Genomic DNA, 26,728 nt, shown 5'->3' with positions numbered 1-26,728 from the left:
AATCAAAGAGTTCCCACGGGATTTCAAACCTAAATCCACGCGGGCGAAGTCGCGGGCATCGGCTAGTCATGAATAAATTAACTTTCTTTCATTTTTCCAATCTGCAATTTGTTGTTTATTATTTTATTAGAATAATATTGCCGGAAAATTTGCCATGTAACTTGTAAGTAGGTAGGTATAGAATACACATAAAAATATTTAAAAGATATCTAATATTTTGCTGTGATAGCCCAGTGGTTAGGACGTCCGCCTTTTTATACGGAGGTCGGCGGTTCTTCCTGATTCCTTTACTTCGTCGTGGTTGGATTAGTAATACATATATTAGTATCTAATAATATATTAGATCTAATATCTAGCTATCATTATTATACAATGATAGCTAGATATTAGATCAGACTTCCAGCAAATTCCATCGTATTTTTAGTGATGGTAGGTAGGTACCTATGATTACCATAATTCAATTGAAGACTATTCAGTCGTAATTTGTGCAGCTAATAGGGTTAATGGGTTCGGTTTTGTTTGTAATGTTCAGTTGCATCTATTTGAAGATTTGGGCACAGTTTCACGTGGTTTCACGGTGAATCTTTGAGTTATCATGTAGGTTTATCAGTTGCATCTCATTTAAGTTACCACGGTAGGAACTGGAAGTATTATATTTATTTTAGACCTTTTTAAACGTAACATACTAGGAATCGTTATACGTATGAGTACGTATTTACTGAAATTTTCCAAAAAATTTGTGTGTGCCAGCATTTTCAAACGGCCAACCTATTTTGAGGCCGCCTTTTTAGACTTTTGTTTTCAATATTTAATTAGCTAACGCTCGTCCGCACCGTACATATAGGTAGGTATGTAATCCGATACCTTTAACCTCGTTAAATACCTAGAAGCTAACAACAAGAAGGTAACATAACACCTAAAAGTAGATTCTTGATGGCGAGGTAAAAAATATCACGTTCCTCTCTAGGTAAATAAATATTTATTTTTTATAGCGTCACTATTGTATCGTACTTAGGTAGGTACCTAACTATGAAGGTTTTGATTTAAATGGGATATAGTTTTTAATAACTAAGACATTATCTAATACAATTCTACTGAATTTCTAATGGGGACTTTTGACTCAAGTTACCTGTACCAATCTACGTTATTCGGGTAAAATAAAATTTAAACGCGGGCGAAATCGCGATTAATATCTAGTAAGCGTCTAATATTATTTATGACAAAACAATGATCATTACACCACAATTCGATATCTACTAAGTAAAATAATTAATATCGACTTGTAGATTAGGTAGGTATAGTAAGTTGTTGTCGGAGGACGCGCACCGTATAGAAGAATGGTCCTGTTCAGTTACTGAAGATACATCGTAAGGACTTGACGTTGGTTTGGTACGAATACAAGTAAGAAGAGAGAAGATACCTACCCATTGAACATAAAAAGGTGCATTTGTTTATAATAACCTGCGACGACTTTAATGGGAAGATGTCGAAACAGAACGGAACTGCAAAAAAGAAGTTGAATATCGCCATTGTTGGTGGTGGACTTGTAAGTATTTTTTTTTATTTACTTTATAATAATATTTCAAAATTTTTAAACCCCTATTCCTTATTGGTTAGAAAATAATTACTTACCTACGTTCCATAATTTCTGTGCATCGCACAGACCTTATGTGCATCGATGTATTTTTATTTGACAAAGATTGACTCCAATCCAAAGCAGGTAGATAGTAAAATATGCAAAATTCTCGTTTATAATTTTTAAACCTACTTATTCAACTTATAGGTACATTTTTTAAATAATACGAAATAAATAGATCTTTTGTTTCTATGGAAAAATATATATAATATCTTTGCTTAGGTAGTTACCTACATCAAATACGTACGAAATTAATAGATCTCTTTTATCTAGGACAAAATATTCTTATAAATCCATAAGTAACTACATACCTCTTTTGAAAAAAGAAACAATGCAACTGGTTCACGGTGTGACAAAAATCTTACCTTCATAGGTTCATAGTTCATAGGTTGACCGCACACTGACTTATATCGCTTGAGCTATACAAATAGCATAAAGCAAATTATGTTAGCTAAATCGACATAGCTTAGGCGACTGTCTATAGTTCTTGAATGAACGATCTGTTCCAGAAGCTACATCTGGTTGTTCAGGCGATAGAAAATAGTAGGAAAATCAACGGCTTAGGGCCGATTTTTCAATCGTCAAATAACTTTCATCTGAGGAATTTTAACGTATTGACAGATTTCCTATACACAAACTGTCAAACCCTCATTTGCCGATAGATCATCGATGAAAAGTAATTTAGGCTCCAATCTCAAACAACTACTATATCTACTAGTTTGAGCAACTTTTTAGAGTCTACGTCTACTACGCGCTTTGTGAGGGGAGCCAAATGTCAATTATGTACCTACTTATTTAAAAATCTAATAAGTAGGTACCTAGTCACTCAGATTATGGCAGCTAATGTGCGGTCAGACTTTATCTGGACAGCACCAGAGCACAAACAAAATGGTAAACACGATTTCATAAACAGGTTAAAAGTTATTTTAAAAATGTTTATTTCAAGACTGTGTTAAATAATATTATGCAACTTTTATACCAGAATACCAGTGACCGGCCAAACTACTCCCAACCATACCGACACTTGATTATAAATTACCATAGAGTTAGAAACTAAATAATAAATAGATCGTTATTTAGAGCAACTAGGGATCAATTTGTTAGTAGACAATTTTAATTCTTAAAAACTAAGTAGGTATTAGGTAGGTAGGTACATATTATCTATCTACTGACCAAGCAATGAATAGTGGTACCTTTTAATCACTATTCATTACTTTATGATTTATATGATATTTAGATTTGAAGAAGTCGTAGGTAGGTAGGCATTTTCGTTTCATTTCGAAAATCATTTTAGAAATAAATACAATACGATAGTTTGAACTGTAATAAGGTGATGATAACAGGTCAAACACTCCCAGGAATTATTTATCAACTTAGTACCTTACCTAAGTACTTAACTATATACCTACTTACCTTACTAGAAATACGTACATTAATCTGATTCCTCTTCCATATCCGATTTCTCTGGTAATGAATAGTGTAACTTTTTGGCCATAATATTATGTTTTTCTGTTACCCCTAACTTCATGCAATGATGTACTTCCTGGTCAAAAGTGTCAAAATTTTTATGCCAGAGGAATCACATGAAGAACTCTATTCCGAAGAAATACCCGCTTATGTTTTTGTTCTTTTAGTTTAGTTTGGGATATTTTTTTTCAGGTGGGATCTCTCGAAGCACTCTACTTAGCCAAAAGAGGGCATCGGGTCTCACTCTACGAGTACCGTGAAGGTGAGTTCGATGGAATACTAACACCACAAACACACATACTCGTAGGCACCCACACCACACACACACCCTGGCACATGCACACATACAAACACGAACACACTCGATGACACAAGCCTAAGCCCAAATACCTTACATATATCTAAGTCAGTTCTTCTTCTTTCTTATCCCTTAATAATCCATTGTTGGGCATAGACCTACTCACGTGCACGCCATTCCACTCGGTGTTGGGCGAGCCTAGATTTTACCGCAAGCTTGGTGATGTCGTCGGACCAACGGGATGGTTGTCTAGGAACGTTTCTCCTTCCGGTCTAATTCACTTGATCAGAGTCAATTTTATAATAGTTTGAGGCACAAGATCCGCTAAAGATGCAAGCAGCGCTGTCTGTAAGGTGTGTTCAATGCGAAACAATGCGTTGTGTGCGATTGGGGTGCCCGGCGGCGGCGTGAAAGTCAGCTGCAGAGGCGTACCTAGTATCATCAACAACTCATCGCCGGTTCACTACAGAGCACAGATGTCCTCTCAGAATGAGATGGAGTTTGGCCATAGTCTACCACGCTGGCACAGTGCGGATTGGCAGACTTCACGCAGATTTGAGAACATTATGAAGAACTCTCAGGTATGCAGGTTTCCTCACGATGTTTTCCTTCACTTGTAATCCTCACTTGTTGCTAAAACGCACATAGGTATGTAGGTAACTAAATTCCGAAAAGTTAGAGTTCCATGCCGCATCTATCCCCCGACCTCCGAATAACTAGGCTATCACAGCTTTCGGGCGTAGTATAATTGGCTTTAATTTTCTATTTTGTCATGACAGATATAAGAAAAACACCTCTAGCCAGGGGGCGGTCGATTAATTTGGCGCTGTCCATACGTGGTCGACGAGCACTCAAAGATGTGGGTCTCGAAGACCACATGATCAACCATCATGGCATTCCCATGCGAGCGAGGATGATCCATCGCCCTGATGGTTCCACGTATGCGATGCCCTACGATGGTAGAACTAACCAGGTTTGGTAACCACTTTCTATGTAGGTAGGCGCGTATTCAAAACCGTAATTGCTAGGCACGTTAACTGAAGTAAATGATTAAAAATACAAGTCAAACCATAACCCTCCTTTGGGCTTCGCCGCAGTCGGGTGATAAGACAAATTCTGATATTCAGATAGGCCTATAGCAAACAAGTGTAAATTAAAAATTTAAAACACTCTCGACAAGTGAAGGTTACAGTAACTAGAAAAGAGCTGATAACTTTCAAACCGGCTGAACTGATTTTCTTGGATTAAAAAAACTAAATTAAAATCGGTTTTGGTCGGTAATTAAGTTTAAGAGCTACAATGCCACAGACAGATACACAGATACACATGTCAAACTTATAATACCCCTCTTTTTTGGTCGGGGGTAAAAAATAGCGAAGTGAAATAGATAGATCAATATAAAAAGAATATAGGTAAAAGCGCAATACCCTGCAGGCTTACATGGACACTGACTAATCACGAAGTAGGTAGATAAAGAAAGAAAAGTTGGATAGATGCAGGCGTTACTTTGCAGAAGTCCATGATATACCTACAAGGAACTACAACAGCCAAAACAGATGTTACAATGTGTATCGTGCGATATGCACCGCCAACCCTACCACTGCTAAAGAAGCAGGAAAAGTAAGCAACATACAACACCATCCAACTTATCTGGAAGACACGTAATGGCGTTTCACTCCGACACCGGAGCATCCTCTGGACTCCACAATGCACAATATTGCAAACTTTGTGATTCCTTGTATTGTATAATATGTATTAGAGCTTTTTAGCACTTGAAGGTTTTACAAAACCCTCTCATATGATGAAATTGTTATTGGAAGGCTGTATGAAATAAGTACGATTGTTTTATTTTATAAAAATGATTGTTTATTATTTTCAGTGCATTTATTCTGTGGGAAGAAATTATCTTAACAATATCCTGTTGAAAGGTAAGTAAATTTATCTCATTACAGCTTTCCTAATAATAGGGTAATTTACAACTCACAAATTATTTATTTATAATAGAATGGCTTAGTACAAGGCAAGTATAAGTAATACACAATTTTAAATGAAGCATCGCTTTTTACAGAATCAGAAAACTTTGAAAATGTTGAGAGGCATTTCAATCATAAGTTGATCAAGTCGAACTTTAAGGATGGATCATTGACATTTATAAAGTAAGTACCTACCTAAACAACGACCTCTATGTGCTTCGGATTAGGGGACTGTATACAAAACTGCGATGCGACGCGATGCGAATTCGCAACGCAGAAAGTTGCTACACGAATTGCTGCGATGCGATTTCGTGTGGCAAGGCGTCTCTCTTCCACGATAAGGTGACCGTTCCTTCGAATTTGATGCGAATCAATTGGCTAGTACTTGCGACGCGACGCGAAATGCGAGCTCGCAGGTTTTTGCGATGCGACGTCGCATCGTAGTTTTGTGTACAAGCCCTAGATAGGTCATTCCGAACAAAAATGGATGAAAAATTGTGTTTACGAAGCTATTAAAATTATCCATCACTGGCCATCAATTAGTTATAAGGAGTTATAAGGAAAAGTAAGTAGCATCCCGCAATTGTTTTTATTCAGAATGGCCCATCTAGTGTGTGGTAGGTACATAGAAGTCGTTGGTTTTAAACAATGCATTGGTCCATTTATGTCTACTGATAAAGTTTATCAGTTGAATACCTACTATGTATTATTGGAATGCATTATATAAATAAGTACCTATCAACGAATGTAGACTGTAACGACTGCCGTAGATATCTGAATTTGTCAAAGTTCACGATTTAATATTTACACAAATAAAACGAAAACAGTACCCTATAGTACTAAACGAATAACAATATCGAAAGAAACGTATGTACTCGTGCTGTAACTCTCATAATATTACAACGACGGGTTTTTGGACTCATAACTCATATGACTATGATGTACTTAACTATTCTATATATTTTATAGTCGGGCTTACATCGACTAAATACGTGAGTATAGCCGTAACAACCTATACTTATAATGTACTTACTTATTAGTATTTAAGTAATATTTTTCATTTTTAAGGGTCCGTACCCGAAGGATGCCAACGGGACTCTATTACTAAGACTCCGCTTTCCGTCCGCACGTCCGTCCGTCCGTCTCTGTCAGCGGGCTGTTTCTCATGAACCATTATAGGGAGCTACTGGTAGATACAGGCCTGAAATTTTTACAGAATGTGTATTTCTATTGCCAATATAACAACAAATACAAAAAATTTCAAAAGTACCACCATGAAATTGAAAAAAAAAAATTAAAGTGTTATTTCTTGTACCTACCTACTTGTACGGAACCCTTCCTTTTCGAGTCCGACTTGCAGTTGGCCGATTTTTGTTATTAAATTGAATTTTGTTTTTAGAATGGACACAAAAGAGTCGCTGCAAGTGAGTGCAGACTTGATCATTGGTGCCGATGGTGCATTTTCCACTGTGCGCAAGGAAATGATGAAGCAGCCTCTGTTTAACTTCAGCCAGCAATACATAGAGCATGGCTATTTGGAGCTTTGCATACCGGCCGGTGAAGATGGCGATGTGAGTATTCTAAAGGCTCAATGCGTTTGGTTAGTGCCGACTTGTAGGACACTTATATGAAAACGCAAAAGTCGGTCAGCTGTCGGCAATGCAGTCCGCAAATACCGTCGGCTACATTCATCAAAATTAGCGTTGCGTATACAATACCTACACATTGGCACACTGCAGGTCGATTTCGGAAATCTGCATAAATCACTTTTATAATTGCAATTTGAACACGCGGCTCCGAGCCAGACAGAACGGAGTCGAGCAGGCTGTGATGCCAAAAGTAGGGCACGAAGCGGAGGTTAGTGAGACGGTGTGGCGCGGCGGGTAGGGTGGACTTTAACTGATCGGAACACGGCTTAATGCAGTTCCAGTCTGCTCAGCTCAGCTCAGCTCTACTCAGCTTCACTCCGCCCCGCTTCGCTTCAATGAAAACACTTGACTTCTTGCCTCGCAGCCGGCTTACTTGCTTTAGTAAGAATCGAAATCGTACTGTTATTGAACTCTTAGTTGAGTCGTATTCGGAAGATCCTGGGAGCCCATCGTATTGTTACCTCAAGAAAACCTCTACCATTATTGCAAGGGTTCATACTCATTCAGCAATAAGGAATACGCTGCATAGATCAAGAGTTTATTAGAACTACTACGCACAAAATACTAATTAATCTAATTTAATAATACCTAGTACCTGGTTCATTTATTGATTTCAATAATAAAACATACAGATGAAATGAAGTAGCCGAGGTACAAAATGTAAAACTCGACCTTATAGTCGCTTAGACGAGAATTTCTGTATTTGGACTTGTGATGTTTGTGAAATATTTTATTGCTATGATATATTTCCTCTAGGTGTTTCTGAAAAATACCAGACTCAAAATGATAAGCAGCATATCTCTGAAATTTTCGGAGGAGAGGAAAGCCCCGATTTGTGTACAAGGTTACAGGCATATCACTTGTATACTTCGATTTCTGAAGTTTAGGATTGCCATCTTCATCTAAATACCTGTATTCTCTTAATTTGTAACCGTAATCCATATCAATGGCGTAGTATTTACCGCTATTTGCCACCAAGTCCAAGGCGATTTTTGGATCTCGACAATTTTCATTTTCTTTTCCAGGCAAAGTCTCATTAAAATTATATTTGAAGAATATACGAGTAACATCAGTTAAACAAGGCAGATATGGCAAAGATTGCAGGTTAACCGGACCCTCACGTAAAATTGGATCATGTTTTCTTGTTAACAGACTATAATATGCCGTATTGTAAAAACTCGAGATAAAATATGTAAACAAAATCCAAATTATGATAATGATACGCATTTTCTTTACTTGAAATAAACCAAGGTCTGGACGCCCGTAAATATATCCCCACATTTTAATCACTATTAGTAACTTATCATCTTCTTTATGCAATAAACATTTGCGTACAACAGTAACTACAGTCGTAGTAAAGAAGAATGATAAAACTATCAACATCCATGTAGTGCCACTGAACTCTTGAAAAACTTTTTTCCAATTTTCCTCGCCAAATACTGGCGTGAATAAATATAAATTTGCAAAGTTGTAGCCCCAAATAAAATCAAACAATTCTACTCGATTCCATATTAAAAAAAACCCGCCTCCCGCTATAGAGACAGTATTGTTTTGTAAATAGCTCAACACGCCGGTAATGGTATGATTTGGTAAAACTATTCCATACTGCATGTCTGTTCCTAGTAAAATATATTTTATACTTAAGTTTTCTAATTTTGCAATATTTTTTAGCAAACGCTGCTCAATACCTTCTATTTTTCTTCCTAAATATGAAAACTCGCTGTTAGTTTTAAAAATAAAATTAACTAAGTCTTCACTTGCAGCGACCACTATAGTGCAGTTTTGATATTTGCTCTCCAAAGTTTTTGAGTTCTTCTCAATAGTTTCTACGTAATTACAATCTTCTTCTTTAATAATGTCGTCGGTTACTTGGCCACATTTTTGGTTATCATATGGAAAATAGTTATAAACCTTTGAAACCCCGTTTTTATCCTCTTTTATAAAGAGAACGTCAAATACATTATGCGTTAAAAGCAATTCGAATATTTCAGTAATTTCTTCTTTCTCTAACTCGTGTATAGTTAAGAAGACGGTGGCTCTTGGATTCCATCCAACTTCTTTTGTTAGTTCATTTAAACTCGATCTCAGCTGATCAACATTTGAACTAGAAATAATGTAGGCTTCTGTTGGTAGCATCCGCCAGTGCCTGTGAATCGATCTTAAAATAAAAGTATAACAATCGCTAACACTCAATGATTTAATTAGTGGATCGATTTGATTCGTTGTATCGACTAATGTCATTAATGCCCCGCAAGGGATAAATTTCTTTGTCAAATTAACAATACAACTCATTGCAGATATTTGATATTCTTCTACTTGGTTATTATTTATAGGTGTCATTAACATGTTTGATCCTGTTTGTACGATTACTGTATGTAATGCAACACAAAATGTAAAATATCTTTGTAGAAACTGCATATTCACACCGGGCAGTATCTAGTGGTTTAGTAACTTAACAAACTACTGATTTTGTCGTATTTATACCCAATGTGGTAGGTATTGACTTTAATAACAGCCACTTATTCAGTTCTGATGTCCAATTTTCCATGATATATGATGTCGTCGGAATGATGAATTATGCATATCTAAAAATGTGATAACGTAACTTGTGATTAATGAGTTTTCTTCAACTAGCCACAATTGTAATGTTTTCTAAATGTTAGTCTATGGACGAAATAATTTATAAATCCAATTTTTTTTCATGTTTCTAGTTTTAACAAGTTTTTCATGCGTCTTTATTTCTTTAGTTTCAGATGCCGCCAAATTATTTGCATATCTGGCCAAGAGGAAATTTTATGATGATTGCACTACCAAATCAAGATTGTTCGTGGACTGTGACGCTGTTTATGCCATTTAAAAATTTCAAGAATATTGACTCCGAAGAGAAGCTTTTAGATTTCTTCAAAAAATATTTCCAAGATTCGATACCGCTTATAGGAGAGAAGAAATTAATTGATGACTTCTTCAGTGGGTCACCATCAGCATTGGTTGCCATAAAGGTAGACAATCGAACATTCTGATTTGTAGATGGTTATGGATAATAAGCCATAAAACCGCAGAAAATACTTATTATTGCTGTTGATATTTGATACAAAGTGCCTACTTTAAATAACTACTTATTCAAAGTTATATTATATTTTATAGTTTCATAGTAAGAATGAACTAATAAATTAGTTAAAAATATATTTAATATATCATTTATTGAATTACTTAATACCTCAAACTTTTTCAGTTTGTATTTTAAAAAACACTGCTACATTATAAGATTCACAAGATGTTCACATTGGCTTTTTTATTAAAACTAATATTAACGGATTTCAATTCGAAGGAGGGGATAACAAATTTTTCATAGCCACGTTTTTTATTTTATTAATATTCATTCTTTTCTTTTTTTACGTCTCTTCGTGGCTACTCTTTTCATACGTCTCTTCTCTTTTTATGGCTCCTTCTTTCTCCTTCTTTTCTTATATAACTTTCTTTTATTTTTGCCCTTTTTAGTGCCGTCCTTACCACGTCAGCGACAAGGCCCTTCTGATTGGCGATGCAGCTCACGCAGTAGTTCCTTTCTACGGTCAAGGGATGAATGCCGGCTTCGAAGACTGCACTGAATTGGACCGGCTCTTCCAGAAGTATAATGATGATGTTACGAGCGTTCTAGAAGAGTTCTCAAATGTCAGATGGCGTGATGCTTTTGCGATCAGTGATCTGGCTATGTACAATTACATCGAGGTACTTATTGGTTTATTTTCTACTGGCTGATGCCTGCAACTTTGTCTGCGTAGATCTAGGTTTTTAAAAATCTCGTAGAAACTATTTGATTTTCCGGTATAAAAAGTAGCCTTTTTTTTTTTTTCGAGGGGGAAATCTTCATAAGATACTCACTCGGGTTATGTGGGATTTGTACCCACTAAAACCCCCTCGGTGGCCCTCCTCAGCACATATTGAGAGGCTCCGGGAACTCTGACGAACGTGCGCCGGTGCCTCTCTCGTGCGACGCCCATTTGGCTCCTCCTGAGCGATGCACTTCCCTGCCCTCATGCAGGCATGGCAGCTTGTGCCACGGTAAGCTACCGACTTCTCAGGGTCGCAGGCTTGGGCCATACTCTAGCCACTCGCGACCTCGAAGTCCTAGCGCCAGGGACTATTCAATAGAGGAATCAGGACGTTGATCAGTTGATCAGAACGCCGCCCTGATGTCTCCGCCTCCGAGCAGGATCGGCTCGCTCGCGATCCGATCCTGCTCGATAAAAAGTAGCCTATGTTACTCTCCGTCCTTTCAGCTATCTCTATGCCAAAAATCAAGTCAATTGGTTGCTTAGTTAGGGCCTGAAGGAAGGACAAACATACAAACTAATCAACGCATTTTCGCATTTATAATATTAGTATGATATTACGGTTATGTTGAGTCTACTTTTTACTAAGCTGTTATACTGATCGCGTACGATTTGCGTTGAGGAGTTCCGTCCTCTACTTCAGAAAATATTCATCAAATCTTCACCAAATTTTCTGTAACGAAATTTTAAAGTGCTTTCTTATGCATTCAGTTTTACATCGTTACTAGTACATCTACCTATACTGATTTTGTTTGTGAAAATATAGTAGATGACTACGAAACCTTTCCATAAGTTCCGTTTTTTAATATGAAAATTTTGTTTCTTTTATTCTAGATGCGTGATCTTGTAACTCGACCAATATTAATTTTATTTTATCGATTAAAGGGTTTATCAAAAGTGAAAATATAGTAGATGACTACGAAACCTTTCAATAAGTTCCGTTTTTTAATATGAAAATTTTGTTTCTTTTATTCTAGATGCGTGATCTTGTAACTCGACCATCGTATCGGCTGCGTAAATCTGTGGACGATTTCCTATACTGGTTACTGCCGGATTTCTGGGTTCCTCTTTATAATTCTGTAACCTTTACGACAATGCCTTATGACCAGTGTGTACGAAATCGGCAATGGCAAAATAAGGTTGGTATAAATAATAGTAATAATTTAATCATTTCTTTGTTTTGTTGTTGTTTGTTTTTTTATTATTATTATATAGACTGGCGCTTGGCTGCAATCAGACCTGCTAGCAAGTGATGATGCAGCCTAAGATGGAGCGCGCTTGCCTAAAAGTTGCCTATTCACTCTTGTCTTGAAGGTACCCCACAGATTTGAAAGACTATGGATTTCTGTGAGGTACCCATATTATAGGTGGAAGGGAAAACTAACGCCGGAAGGGCGTCCCATATCCTAGCTTTTTTTTACGTTTTTTTTTTGTACTTATAAGCGTCTTTTTTCATGGGAAGAATTAAATTCAGTACTACCTACCTAGGTATCATAAATTATTAAAGAAACCTACTTGAGAATTCTCATGTAACATCAGCCTTTTATACGCTAGTATTGGTAAGTACTATTGTGTTGCGATATTGATACACAGTTTTCTTTTACAGGTGCTTGCCATCGTTGTATTATTTATTGGATTAGTTTTATGCCTTATTTTTTTCTACTATAAAATGAATTAAAAGAGGTTATTCTTACTGTAATATTCTTGCACTATATTATTTACTTGCAACGACACAATTTGCCTACATCGGCTAATTTAAAGTAGGTAGTGGTAATAGTGTGTTTCATTTTATAAACTTAGTGATTTGCGTTTGTAATATTATACATTATAATTAGGACTAATTTTGTTATGTATTTATTAAATATTATAAAGGCGAAAGTTTGAATGTGTATGTGTGTGTGTGTGTGTGTGTGTGTATGTTTGTTACTCCTTCACGCAAAAACTACTGGACGGATTTGGCTGAAATTCAGAATGGAGATAGATAATATCCTGGATTAGCACATAGGCTACTTTTTATCCCGGAAAATCGAAGAGTTCCCACGGGATTTTGAAAAACCTAAATCCGCGCGGGCGAAGTCGCGGGCATCGGCTAGTTTATTATAAAATCATACGAATACATTCAGGTATGTATAATTCACGACAGGTCGACATGACAATCGGGGTGGGGACGCCCCGCACACCCGCACAGCCCCCGCGCTAACTTGATGCGAGATAACGCGGGTCACGTGTGAGTATGCGGGGGATCCCCCCCACAATAGTATATATACATACTCCGATTGCCATGTCGACCTGTCGCCAACTATAGGTATGATACTTTTACTTGAATTTTACTTATTATCTGAGTAGTGTTGCCAAAGGAATGTGCTAGAAATTAATATTATACTAAGTAAAGCAATCTAAAACCAATATGCAAATGTGTGTTATTTTTACGGAATAATTCAATTTCATCCTCTTTGTATAATTTATATTTTGCATCAAGATAAATAAAGTCTCATATGATAAAAAGAGTGTGTTATTTGCAATTGATTAGTCCTTTATAAATATATTTACGCTATTTTGCTTGCCAAGCTGCTCCTAATTTTAAAGTTAACTTAACTAGTTATCTAGGTACTTAGATCAAAAATATTTTGCACAGCAGGTACCTACCGAAAGATGAAAGGTTCGATCTTACTATTACTTACAAGGTAGGTATTACACTTTAAAATGAGTTGGATACTCAATGCAGGTGTTCCAACATAGCTAGTTAGTTTATACAATCTAAATCTACGTTGCTGTATGCATAATTTTTGCTCCATTAAACTTTGAACTTTAGTTCGGTTTGTAGGTAATTTATTATGGTTTGTTTACTAAAGCTAGACTATGTAACATAGATTTCTCTGCTAACGGGAGAATGTTTATTTGATGGCTTGGCACTTTTAAGTTATATAAGATAGGTAGGTAGTAGGTACCTAGGCAAGTTACTTGCTTATCAACGATGTAGTTTATATCCAACAAAATTATTATTGTTGTTTGATTCGTCTGTAAATTGTGAAGTCTCCGATCAACTCAAGCTTTTACTAAGTAACTCCTGTATTATGTTTATAGCAATAGTTGATTTAAAAGTTTAAACTAAAAACGTTATTCAACTCCTTGCCTTGCTCCTTGCTGGACTAATCAAAAATTTAAGAGATACGAGTTCACGCTCACGCTATTTGTAGGATTTCAAAATGTGTCTTGCAGCTTTCTAGAATAAAAGAGCTGGCAAACAAAGAAATGTAATTACTTTCATTTAAAATACAATAACTCAAAGCTTTGAATAGAATTAGCATCCTTTTCCTTGTTGTTGGAGGCATGCGCTCAGTCACTCTGCAACTAAATTGGTTGATATGAATTATGAAGTTATTCAGGATCTATGAGGAATATTTTCTAATATTTAAACATTTTAATAAATGATGTAAGATATACTTAACAGGGCTCTCTCCGTCACTCGTTTCATACAATCGTAGTTCCAATTTCATTTGAATATTAAGCAACCAAAGTCCATGAAATTTTGCAGCCATATTCTAGAAACTGTCTAATAATCTGTGTCTGTGGTGTTTTAGATTTTTTTTAAAATATGTAGTTTTAAAATTACAGGGGCTCAAAGATTTGTATGAAAATTTTTAAGACCGCGTAACTTTGAAACCGAATATTTTAACAGAAATCTGGAAAACCACAGACATAGATATTAGTTTCTAGAATATGTCTGAAAAATTTCATGGACTTTGGTTGCTTAATATTCAAATGAAATTGGAACTACGATTGTATGAAACGAGTGACGGAGAGAGCCCTCTTAAGTTATATCTGAGCTTAGTTTTGATGATAGTGATTTAAGAAGTAAGTAGTAAGTAATTTAGGTTAGTAGGCTAAAGTAAAGCAGTAAAGTTATTCAGATACAAGTTAGCCCTTGTTTGCATTATCACCTGATGGTAAGTAATGATGACTATCATTTTCAAAAATGTAGGACCTAAATAAAGACTTATCTCTGCTGTGGTAGGTAGGTAATAGCCTGTCTCTGTATTGGTATTAGGTAGGTAACATTTTCAGGAACATAGTTGCATCGTACCTATATAGAAGTTTCTTACTGCATACCTACATTTCTACATCAGATGAGAAACGAGTCAGAAGTAATAACTGCCAAGAATATAAAGAGGAAAGTAAAGATTCTTTTTTTTAAAGTAAGTGTCCCTGAGTCAGCACTTATTCGTTGTCCAGACTGGATGAGGGCGTTTCAAGGTCTAAAACATAACATTCCAAAGTTTTGGCGACGAATCGAAAGTTCCCACCAAATTAATTGGCCCTCAGTTTTGACAACGAGAAAAAGAATAAACTACGCCGACGCTAATGAAAATTTATTGTAGGGCAGGTATCCGAGGAATTGGGGTTACCACGTCGCGTCTTATAAAATTAGGATTTAAGAACTAAGTAAATAGGTAAGTATTTGAATATAAGATAAAAACCCAGCCAAGAGCGAGTCAGACTCGCGCACCGAGGGTTCCGTACTCCGGTATTTTTTCCGACATTTTGCACGATAAATCAAAAACTATTATGCATAAAAATAAATAAAAATCTATTTTAGAATGTACAGGTAAAGCCCTTTCATAATAATACCCCACTTGATATAGTTATTTTACTTTGAAAATTGAAACAATTTTTTTTTTTGTGATGTGACCACAACTTCACGGTTTTCGGGGTTTTTCCTTTACTTGTGATATAAGATCTACCTACCTGCCAAATTTCATGATTCTAGGTTAACGGGAAGTACCCTATAGGTTTTCTTGACAGACACGACAGACGGCCAGACGAGCAGACAGACAACTAAGTGATCCTATAAGGGTTCCGTTTTTCCTTTTGAAGTACAGACCCTTAAAAATAGTGTGGTAAGTAGGTATAGGTAAGTTCGATACCTACATAGGTACTAACTTTTTCTCGTGATTTTGTCCGCGTCTGTGTAGCAAGCAAACAAGTAAATAACACTCGCATTTAGGATAAAATTAACTTCAAGTAAGTATTAGGTTAGTTTTATTAATACAACAATTACTATAATATAACAATTAATAAGTATAACAATTATATTAACTCTTGAAAGACCTTGAAAAATAATGGTCTCAAGAATTGACGACGCATGGTGATACCACAAGGGCCTATCCGAAGGTCTTATTTAGCACTTTCTTATAAAAAAACGGAGCTCGCGAAATTTGATGACGTAATAAATGGGTTAGACAGCAACTTTGAGCGTAATTTAATCTCGGAACTTTTGGGTATAAAAAGTTTATCCTCTGTAACGAAGCGGGATTACAGGCGAAGATTCAAGTTTAGGGTATCAATAGAATGTTCGTAGAGGGGTACGATTTTGAGATGGGTCAATGGAATTAAACCTGAAACCGTTAGAGGTGGAGAATGATCCGAAAAACCGAATGGGGATGACTTTTAAGATATGAAATCCTGCCACAGCCTTCCAAATTAGTGCCAGTAGGTAGGTAGGCATATGCCAATTATTGAGATAAGTATGGCCTAGTTGCGTTAAGGGATATCAATCGATTGTCTGGTTAAGCAATTTGACCAAAGTCGGTTACTGGATGGGTGAGCGAATTTTGACGGCCAAATTCTTTCTGTACCTACCTATCCTCTATGTCTCGAGAAGCATTTTATTAAGCCATTATCGCTAAGTTGCTAACATTTGAAAATAGGCAATTGGTAAAACAAAACACGTAACCTACTGTTACGTACAAGTACCTAAATTGGTATTAAAGGAAGGGTTTATGAGTTATAAATTATAATTTATAACTATCATAATAAACACGACGGGGTTATAACAAATAAGTACCAACGTCGTAGAGATAGAAGAGTATTTCCCTACAGACTGACTGAGTACCTACCTAACACTTACCCTACTAGAGTAGGAGCCTGGCCTTGATATACGAGATATTATTATGACGTATTCTAGGGTACTTAGCGTTTGATATACCTACCATGTAGTACAACTTAATTAATACCATAGGTAGTTGATCATTATACGTAAAATATATTGCTACAAGACATTTCGTCCTAATCTTCGTAAAATACGGTAAAATACACCTCATTAAAGTCCCGCTAATTTATTACAGATTCAGAAACGAACTACTATTTCTGCGAATTTCCAAAGCTAATGATCTCCCACTAATCCGGGATAGGTGGGGTCTGGGGTCAGGAAGGCATTTTAATTGGCGGCTTGATCAAAGCCGCAAGGACGGTCAACGGCTATTCGACCAATTCGAAAGGACTTTTCAACTCCTCTATATTGGTCTTTTTGTTCTAAACAAACGAGGCATCTACTGGATTAGGTATTAAGAATCCCTGCGAAAAATACTCCTGCTAAAAACTGATTCAGATCTTCTTTGAGTAAATTCGTAAAACAAGCAGTGGTGAAAATAAAAGAAACGCTTCAGTACCTAGGTTAGGTTTTCGAGGAGAACTTCGTCCTTTACATCAAGAACCAGAAATAAAACAGGGAAATTAAAAAGCTCTCAAAAAGTCTATTCATTTCGTCTCGAAGTAGTTACGAGGTAGATACACCTTTTCTGAATTTTAAAGCATCTACATATAATAATAACAGTAATAAATTATTGTAACCATGGTCAACATCAGCTGCTAATAAAGATTAAAGATTCTACGTAATTTAGATGATACGGCAAAATTGTTAATTTTTTTCAGTTTTATTTTGTTTTGTTCAATATAAATCCCTACCTGCCCATCTTTACAGCCTTAACACCTTGTATTCCGGCGTTGTAATTTATTAATGGTCGTTTACAAGGATACATTCCATAATAGGCAGGATCCAATTAACACGAATGACGATGCAATCGATTCAACGGGAGCGATAAATATTGTTTGTTACTTTTATATATTCTTTTTACATGCGCACCTTGAATTTTGTGATTCATTGTGTTTTGTTTGGAATTAAAGATTTTACCTGTGACGGAACTTTATATCCTCTGGCTCAATTTATTTCCCTGCAATATTTAGTAATAGTAGAGTTTAATTGGTTAATATTCAAAAGTGAATCCAACTACTTTTGTATGAAAAAGGCTGGCGAGCGTACTAGAGTATCTTTTAGGAAGCAAGCTACCTCCATCCTCCATGCCAGTATAAAATTGACTCAGCGTAGGAAACAAACAGGCATAATTAGAGCCTCGATAGCTCAACGGTCAAAGGAGCGGACTGAAATCCAAACCCCAGCCGTTGCACTATTGTCGTACCTACTCCTAGTACAAGCTTTACGCTTAGTTGGAGGGCACAAGTGGTCTGTGTTGGAGGGGAAAAGGGACCATAAGTCATGATTAGCATGTCTTATATACTTTAAAAAAATGTAACTATTTAAACACAAATGCAAAATTCAAATTAAAAAATATTTATTAAATGCAGGTCAATTTAAGGATTACGAGTTTGGGTGATAAGATAACTAACTGATAAAGTTACTTTGGATGACCATTTCCATTGACTCATACGCCACAATAGGTCTCTAGTCTCTACCTATTGTAGCGTAGAAAGAGACTCAAGTTTGTCTCATACGAGAGACATATCTTATATCACTGATCATCCAAAGTCATTTTCTGACTCAAACTCGAAAGTAGGTCTATAATTCTACAGGTTCGACGTGGCTCTCCATCGATGCATCGGTTCAGAAAACAATTCTACTCCCACAAGAAAACTAGCAGCTACTCTTGATATTTCATAGTATGTTTTGACTCAACGATTTGATTGCTTAGCACCAAAAATTAAATATTTTTAGTATATAAGTATCTCTGAATTTAACAAAATATGTATATATTGACGTCTGACTCAGTATGCGTTTTGGTTTTCTGTAAGCATGCTGAGATATTATTATTATTAAATAAATCAATAAATAAATAAATAAGTATTTATTCCAAATAATATGTATTTGTATTCCTCATTATACCTCCCAAGTCCCACCGCAATCTGAGATGCCGACCTACTACGCTAAATTACTTCCCTTTACGTCTTTATTATAGGAATATGCCAAAGATGAATTGGTGATCGATTGGATTGTTGCCGGGAACAGAAAAATCTCGTTCCCAGACACGTCTTACTGAAATAATATTATGATACCACCATGTGTTTTAGCTGCGTTCCCCTCGTCTAAACAAACAAGGAAAGAGTAGTTTTTAGGGATCCGCACATGAAGGGTGCCAACGGGACCCTATTACTAATGTAAGCCTCCGCTATCCGTCTGTCCGCCCGTTCGTCTGTTTGTCAGCGGGCAACCCGTGAACCGTAATAGGAAGAGAGATGAAATTTCCACAGAATGTGTTCTATTGCCGCTATAACAAAAAATAACAAAAATTTCAAAACTTTTTGAAAAAAAATTTTTTCTTGTACGATGGTACACGGAACTCTGTGTGCGAGTCCGAGTTGCACTTTGCTGATTTTTTTAACACGTGTGCTGCATTAAACTTGATGTGGCATCATCCTGGATTTATTGTGTTCTCTATATTTTATCCTTTTTTTTACTCTTGAACGTCTTGAACTTGATTTCACCAAATTTCAATTAAATTATACTTACCTATTGATGATGTTACGCCAAATATTCAATTTGGATTATAAATTATTAAAATTTATTTTAAAATTTAGTTTTGAACATTAAGATTACTGACACTTAATTAATAATAATACTCAGCTTTTCATCCGACGCATACGGACTGGGTGTAGTGGAGTTGAATATTTTGGATAACATCTTAATTTCACCTAAAATGAAAATATTACAATAAAACTTAAAGCTAGCCTTATCTAACTACTATACAAATCATGCCCGCGTGGAATCGTGAAAAGAATACTGGCTGCATTTCCACGCTGGACAGCCAGGCTGATCCGTTGCGCAAAAAATGAGCCAGCCCTTCTGTCTGCTAAAATAATCCCTTTCGCTTTAAAGTATTAACTAACTTTAAGTAGGTAGGTACGTGATTCTTTCATACGTGGCTTTCAATAATCTAGAAATTGGGACACGAATAAGTTTTATTTTTATTCAGCATACGTCGAATAGGTCAATTATTGAGTTTTCTTGACCTACATTATTATTTCTATGAAATGAGAGCATGATTCTTTCAATAGCCATATTGGATTTTCTTTAGACTTACAATCGGGTACCTTTCTACTTGGTTCTCGGTGTACACTTTAGAATATTCCATGCTACTTAGTTCTAGTGAAAAATTTTACCCCAGGTACTGGCTAAACTGGTGGATAAAAGAAGAAACTAACTGACATAATATCAAAGTATAGCTCTCTGTTCTGCCGCTCTGCTCTAGCTTACTGATCGTAGTTATATCTAGATTCTGGAAACTTGAATTCTTAAATCTTTTGCAGGTAGTATGCTTTATAGCGTAAACCTCAGAAAGGATTTTCAGTAATTCCACACGAACAAGTCCTGGACGGGTCATCTAATAGGACTGTATTAAATACCGTAATATTCGGCTCGTATTTTTGTTCCCTTTTTTCACAAAGCTTGTGATTACACTATTAAAGATACTTACTAGCAGGTCTGATTGCAGCCAAATCTATATAAATTAATAAAAATCCTCAATATTTTTTCGTCGTAATCTCATTCCTGCAGTGCGGTTTAGTACGTCAGTGATCAATTCAACGAGTTTTAACCATTACTCTAATTAATTCAGCGCAAAAAGTGCTACCGTTTTGTAGCGCGTGAGAATGAGGATGTGGTAATTGGGAGCTGCCGTGGGTTATTGTACCTACACTCTACATACAGAAAAGCGATAATATGGGTAAAATTTTGGGTTTGTTTCTTCTTTTCCTCCTATTTTTAAATCCTTTTGCTTCTTATGTATTTTTTTACATTAATTAATGAAAGTAGGTAGGGATGAATGTTATCTTTGTTATTAGAGTTTCATACCCGAACGGTGTCAACGGGACTCTATTACCTAATTACTAAGCTTTAGCTGCCCGTCCGCCCGTCTGTCCGTCTGTCTGTCAGCGGGCTGTATCTCATGAACCGTAATAGGTAGAGAGTTTTATGTCGCTATGATAACAAAATCAAAATTACAACCATGCTAATAAAAAATAAAAAATAAATATTGTGTTATATCTTGTACTACGATGAAACGGAAACCTTCGTATGCAAGGCCGACTTGCACTTGACCGGTTTTTTAAATCTTTTAGACACCATCCTATATCTAATCTATATTAAATGACAGTACGTAGGTAGTTACTATAGATAAGTCAGCTTTCGGAGGTTCGTGGGTTCAGTTCCGGACACGCACCTCAACTTTTTAGAGTTAATAATGTTTGTTTTAAGTAATTCAATGTACATCGTGAGGAAACCGGTATGTCTGAAATTACTCCATAATGATCTCAGAGGAGGGTGAAGTCTACCAATACCATATACTTACACAGGAATGATAAAAATCCCATGGAATTTGTGACTGCAAAAATTCCAGACCATTCACATTTCACACTGACTGCCTGGAGACATTTTTCCGCTTTGCTGTGGTTGTGTTGCGGTCCATCTGAATAGACCCTTAAGAGGGCTCTCTCCGTCACTCGTTTCCACTCGTTTCATACAATCGTAGTTCCAATTTCATTTGAATATTAAGCAACCAAAGTCCATGAAATTTTGCAGACATATTCTAGAAACTAATATCTATGTCTGTGGTTTTCCAGATTTCTGTTAAAATACAAGGTTTCAAAGTTACGCGGTCTTAAAATTTTCATACAAATCTTTGAGGCCCTGTAATTTTAAAACTACATATTTTTAGAAAAATCTAAAACACCACAGACACAGATATTAGTTTCTAGAATATGTCTGCAAAATTTCATGGACTTTGGTTGCTTATTATTCAAATGAAATTGGAACTACGATTGTATGAAACGAGTGGAAACGAGTGACGGAGAGAGCCCTGTTAATAAATTCATCGCTAGGTCATCTTGGCTAGGCGCCGGTCTCGGTCGGTCCATCATAGTGTGAAATCAGCTTAACGTGGGAGTGAGAGAATACGGTAAGAATTGAATGACACCGTTGGTGGTTACAGTTAAGCCATAATCTGTGCATAACTTCTGATTAACATAACTGTACACTAGATTAATGTATGGAAGGGAACTATGGGCTTAATAGCTATAGCAATATGTAGTTACTTGATGGTGAACGGTTTAATAGATTTTAAGTATAAATTATCGTCTAGAATTATCGATTTCGTTGTTCGAGTTTCAATATTGTTATTCTTTAGTTAAGATTTGGTTAGGTAGAAACTTACCTACCTAATGCCTACCTATAGCAAAACTTTTAACACAAAAATAAAATAACAGTTCCAAATTATGAACCTTCTTTATTTTTACTGTCCCAAAATACTAAAGGATATCCGCAACATCATGCGCGAGGTTTTTTTTTAAAATGCCTAAGGTCCTCTTTGAATTTCTGGAATAAAATGTAGCCTATATCCAACCCCTGGAAGCAAGCTAACTGTGTAACAAACGTGGCACTTGGCAAAAAGCATTTATGATATTAGTGTGGATTAATAACAATAATATAAAACATAGTTATAAAAGTTACATGTATAAAGAAAGTAACATGATTAGCATGGCTAATATTCTTTAAAAAAAAAGTTATAAGCACCTACCTAGTATCTTATAAAAAGTTCATTTTTTATAGGTATTGTTTTTTTTACTTACTATGCATTAGTTCTTCTACCGCACTTAATAATAAATTACCAGAATACGAAATTTAAATGAAAAATGATTAATATTTAACAATGTTAAAATTAAGCATTATTACCATTGAACACGAAGTTATAGAGTATGGAACTGTATGGAAGTGATATTTAATTAATTATAGAAAAATAAACAAATAGGGCAACCATTATTTTCATATTAAACTTGACATGTTCTACTCATTATGAAGAGTGTAAAGGAAATACTGTCGTAGATCCAGTATAAGGGTTTTAGCTTGGAAGAAGTATAAGGTACAGTGTGAATCAACCTTATTTAGGTATACTGCTGGCCCCTCTTGGACGCGTCCGAGGGGAAGAGCATTATTCGGGCCGGTGCGCCCCGGTAGCATGGCTAATAATTTCTCTTCGGGTATAATACCAAACTGTGTTCTGTTCTGTTGGAACTGTTTATTCTGAGTTTATACGAGTAGGCAAGGTGCACGAGAAAGGTCGTTGAGAAAGTACATGAAGAATTTAGCCATTTTAATCGTGATCAACCTTCCTTTCCTCTCCAGTAATTAAAAAGCTTGACCTTGAAGTAGGTATGACATTTGGATTAATCTAACCCGAAACGCCTCTGAACTTATTAGAGCTTTTAAATGAGGCTATTTTGTCCGCGCGAAGGTTTTTATATGGTATCCCTAACAATAGGGTAATAAAAGTAGATTTATTATCAACCACTGGACACGCCATTCCAGCTTGTAAATAAAGCTTTGGCCAGACAATGCGCAACGGCAGAAACGCGGATTCCTTGAAGATTAAGGGCCTTCGCACAATCATATCGATTCAAATCCACACCAACACCGTTTCAACTACTACTTTGGATTCACTATTTGTTCGGCGTCCACAAGGCGGTCGATCCGCTAATCAGACGACTGCATAGCGTCATTAAAAGCTTAGCCAAAATACACATCTTAGTTTACCCAGAGGAATGCGCGCGGGAGTAATGCGTTGCCCGCGATTCGTCAATACAGGAATGAGGAGCGGGCAATGCAGGTCCAAAGGGATGTGGGTGATAGTCTGAAGAGGGTGGACAAAATCGGTCCACGCATTGTATAACTACTTTCAACTTGAATTTAAAAAAAGTTACTGTACTTATATATCATTGAATCAAACTCACATTTCAATGCTTAGAGTTGAGCTGGCATGTTTATAATGCTCTTAGCTACAGCCCGCAATGCCTTTTCTATTACCCTTCACTTCATAATACTAGATGGATAGATCCCCTTGCGCAGGTACAAGGTCACCGGTCATTTAACGAGTTACCTATTTACACTACGCATGATGCGTGCAGTACAGCTGCTGCATGCAGTTGCCGTCGCGCGTTGTATGGGTCAGTCTTTAATATCAACCACTGAACACGCCATCCCAGATTGCGCCTAACTGCATCTTGTAACCGCATTTATATGTTAATTCATTATACGTGACTTACATTACTGAGATAAGTGCGTAATTTATTTTAAAATGTGTCCATTGTCATGTTCGTTTGAAATAGTGCATATATTCAAATGAGGATATTTTATACATTTGAAACATTGTTCTTTGAGATCTTTAGCTACGATTATACTGTTTCTTTGAAATTACTTTTATATGAAATTATTTTGAACCGATACAGTCGAAATATCCTACTAACCACCTAAAATATGGTTTTACACATTACTAGTAGAACTCCTAAAAATCCTTTTTGTTTAGTGGGAACTAGCAGTCTAGTTATGCACCTATATTATCTTTGGTAAACCATTGTATGTTGGATGTATGTAGGTAGGTACTATCAGGTATACCTATTATGATATACTCAAACGAGAAGCACAGTAGAAGTATGTACGCGAGTTATTACTTAAGAATTCTAGACTTACTTTATACCTAGCTTATCTAGGTAGCGAGTTCTAAGTACGCCTTCCAGTCGCGTGCGCAGGTCACTACGGAATGAGATCGTGGCCCCCGAGCTCCGATAGCGCGCACGCGCACCTTTCTTAGCCTTTCTTGGTTGTTTTTGCTTAGTGTTTCAAGTTTCAACATGGAACTGATATTTTAATTCTGTTGTTATATGTTTCGGCTAAGGATTTGCTATACGGAGCTTATAAAGAATTAAAGTAGGTGTACATACTTATATTTTACCTAAACGAATAAGGCATTTACGACTTAGGCCAACTTACCGTTTTGTGAATGTTTCCTAAATACTTGTACTCATCATTGCAGAATAAAATGACAAAGAAAAATGTTTCCAACTTTTTAGGCCTTTCCGGAAAGCTCAGCGTTTGGAAGAACCTCAATTAGGTGGATAGATAATATCAAGCGAATCGGACCAAGCCGCTAGATTCAGGCAGAGCAAGACCGTGGCTGTAGACGTCCCTACAAGAGACCTATATCCAGCAATAGACTTCTCTCGGTTGATAATAATGATGATACCTTGATTTGCCTAGGTTGTAGGTACATCAATTTCTTGAACTTGAATTGCTAGGAATTTACTTTTTATTTTATCAATATTTCAAAGCAGTGTCCTAAAACGCAAGGCATTGGGAATCCAGGTTGTAACATGCCATGTAAACGTTATCTGTAAAGTTGGTCGGCTATCGGTTGTTCGAAGCGGTCGTATTTCAAGCTGACCCGCGCAGGCGACTAGAAAGCTGCTTAAACTGTACTATACCTAGATTAAATGCCTCAGGCAAAGTAACTGTACCTACGGCTAAGTAGGTATTTGAACGCGATATTGCTTTGTTTAAAAATTGTCGTCGTCTCCACTCGTCTACTGCTAGACATAGACGCACTATCTATTATCTATATTTTCTTTGTACTTACTTATATTCTAGAAACTTCTGGGTTCATGGAAGACCAGCACTGTGACTGCGTTCCCGACACAGGCTCAGCAAATGCTGAGTGGAGTTCATTTTGGTACCACACACCACGCATCTCATTTTATTCCGAGTTCATATTTGTTATCTTATATTTGTGGCACCAAATAAACAGTTTTTCTTTCTTTCTATATTATAAATGCAAAAGTGTTTGTTTGTTGATTTGTCCTTCAATCACGCCACAACTGACCAACGGATCGACGTGAATTTTTGCATGGATATAGTTTAAAACTTGGATTTAATTTTCAAACGCCCGTGCAAAGCCGGGGCGCGTTGCTAGTCCTAAAATGAATGCAAAGTCATGTGGACACCGCGCAATAATAACACCAGTAAGTAGGTTTCCATGAAATTCAAATTCGTATTTTAGTTTCATATTTGTAGCAATAATTAACGGGAATTAATAAATTATGAAATCATTATCAAAGGCTAGTTTTAATGAATGTTGCCTTTTTAATTATACATAAATTTAAATAGTCACAAAGATATTATAATTGATCGCCGAAAACACACGATAATGAAATAATGAGCACCTCAAAACTGATTAAAATTGATCGGAATCGCACGTTAATTTAATACTAATTACGATTGCTGGTGTCAATCGTTTATAATTTAATTTGGGGAAATGAAAGGCTGACACATGGACTGAAAATCTGGTGGAATTAATAGGTTTTGTGCAATTATCTGAATGAAATGTACCTACCTATGATGTAAAATGGGCCTTTAAACGTATAATAAGTATTAAAGCTATAGTTCATTAAGAGTTTTTATCATTGTCAGCCTATATGGCTATCACAGTTCATGAGTGCTACCCATAAAGTCCTCGGCCTTCCTCATCCAGCCACTTTCTGCTTCATGCTGAAGGCCTATATACCTATACACACTTACTCAGAGGAGAACTCTACCCTAGGACTTTTCGATTCTATAGTGACTAGCAAGCAGCAAATTAATGGCATATCGGAAAATTCGCGGCTTAAGGTGACATATAAACGAAAAGCCTTGATAGAAAATACTTGAATCGACCCGAAATCCCAAATCACCTGTAATATCACGATATCTAGCAAACTGTTAGTATCACTATGTACCAATAGGTTAAATTATTATTATTCTAGATTTTGATAGGCATGCATAAATCAAAAGTAGTAACCACGATGCAGTTTCATATCCGTAAATTGGACAAACCTACATAGGTACTTTGTGAAATCGATTTGCAATCGGAATCGATTTAAGTAATTACATTTCAGAGTTCGATTTCATCGATGTGCGATATGCGAATTACGGACACAAAATG

At 36.3% G+C, this 26,728-nt stretch overlaps 2 protein-coding genes across 2 annotated transcripts in view; one reads left to right on the top strand and one right to left on the bottom strand.

The window, feature by feature from the left end:
- The window catches only part of LOC123878976 (transcription initiation factor TFIID subunit 2-like), a 29,346-nt gene extending 16,559 nt beyond the window's left edge, over positions 1–12,787 (top strand). The window contains exons 19-27 of the mRNA XM_045926389.1: positions 3,296–3,365; positions 4,181–4,374; positions 5,281–5,329; positions 5,470–5,557; positions 6,774–6,945; positions 9,771–10,022; positions 10,522–10,752; positions 11,834–11,995; positions 12,463–12,787. Of these exons, the coding sequence (XP_045782345.1) occupies positions 3,296–3,365; positions 4,181–4,374; positions 5,281–5,329; positions 5,470–5,557; positions 6,774–6,945; positions 9,771–10,022; positions 10,522–10,752; positions 11,834–11,995; positions 12,463–12,534 (1,290 nt within the window). The 3' untranslated portion in view covers positions 12,535–12,787. The remainder of the gene's footprint in view (positions 1–3,295; positions 3,366–4,180; positions 4,375–5,280; positions 5,330–5,469; positions 5,558–6,773; positions 6,946–9,770; positions 10,023–10,521; positions 10,753–11,833; positions 11,996–12,462) is intronic.
- Positions 7,604–9,737, bottom strand: LOC123878980. Its single transcript, XM_045926404.1, has one exon. It carries the CDS (start codon positions 9,439–9,441, stop codon positions 7,624–7,626), a length of 1,818 nt encoding a protein of 605 aa, XP_045782360.1. The 5' UTR covers positions 9,442–9,737; the 3' UTR covers positions 7,604–7,623.
- Positions 12,788–26,728: the final 13,941 nt, after the last annotated feature.

This window comes from Maniola jurtina, chromosome 3 (genome assembly GCF_905333055.1).
Source record: "Maniola jurtina chromosome 3, ilManJurt1.1, whole genome shotgun sequence".
NCBI lineage: Eukaryota > Metazoa > Arthropoda > Insecta > Lepidoptera > Nymphalidae > Maniola > Maniola jurtina.
The sequence above is the reverse complement of the archived record's forward strand: the minus strand, read 5'-3'. Positions and strand labels throughout refer to the sequence as shown.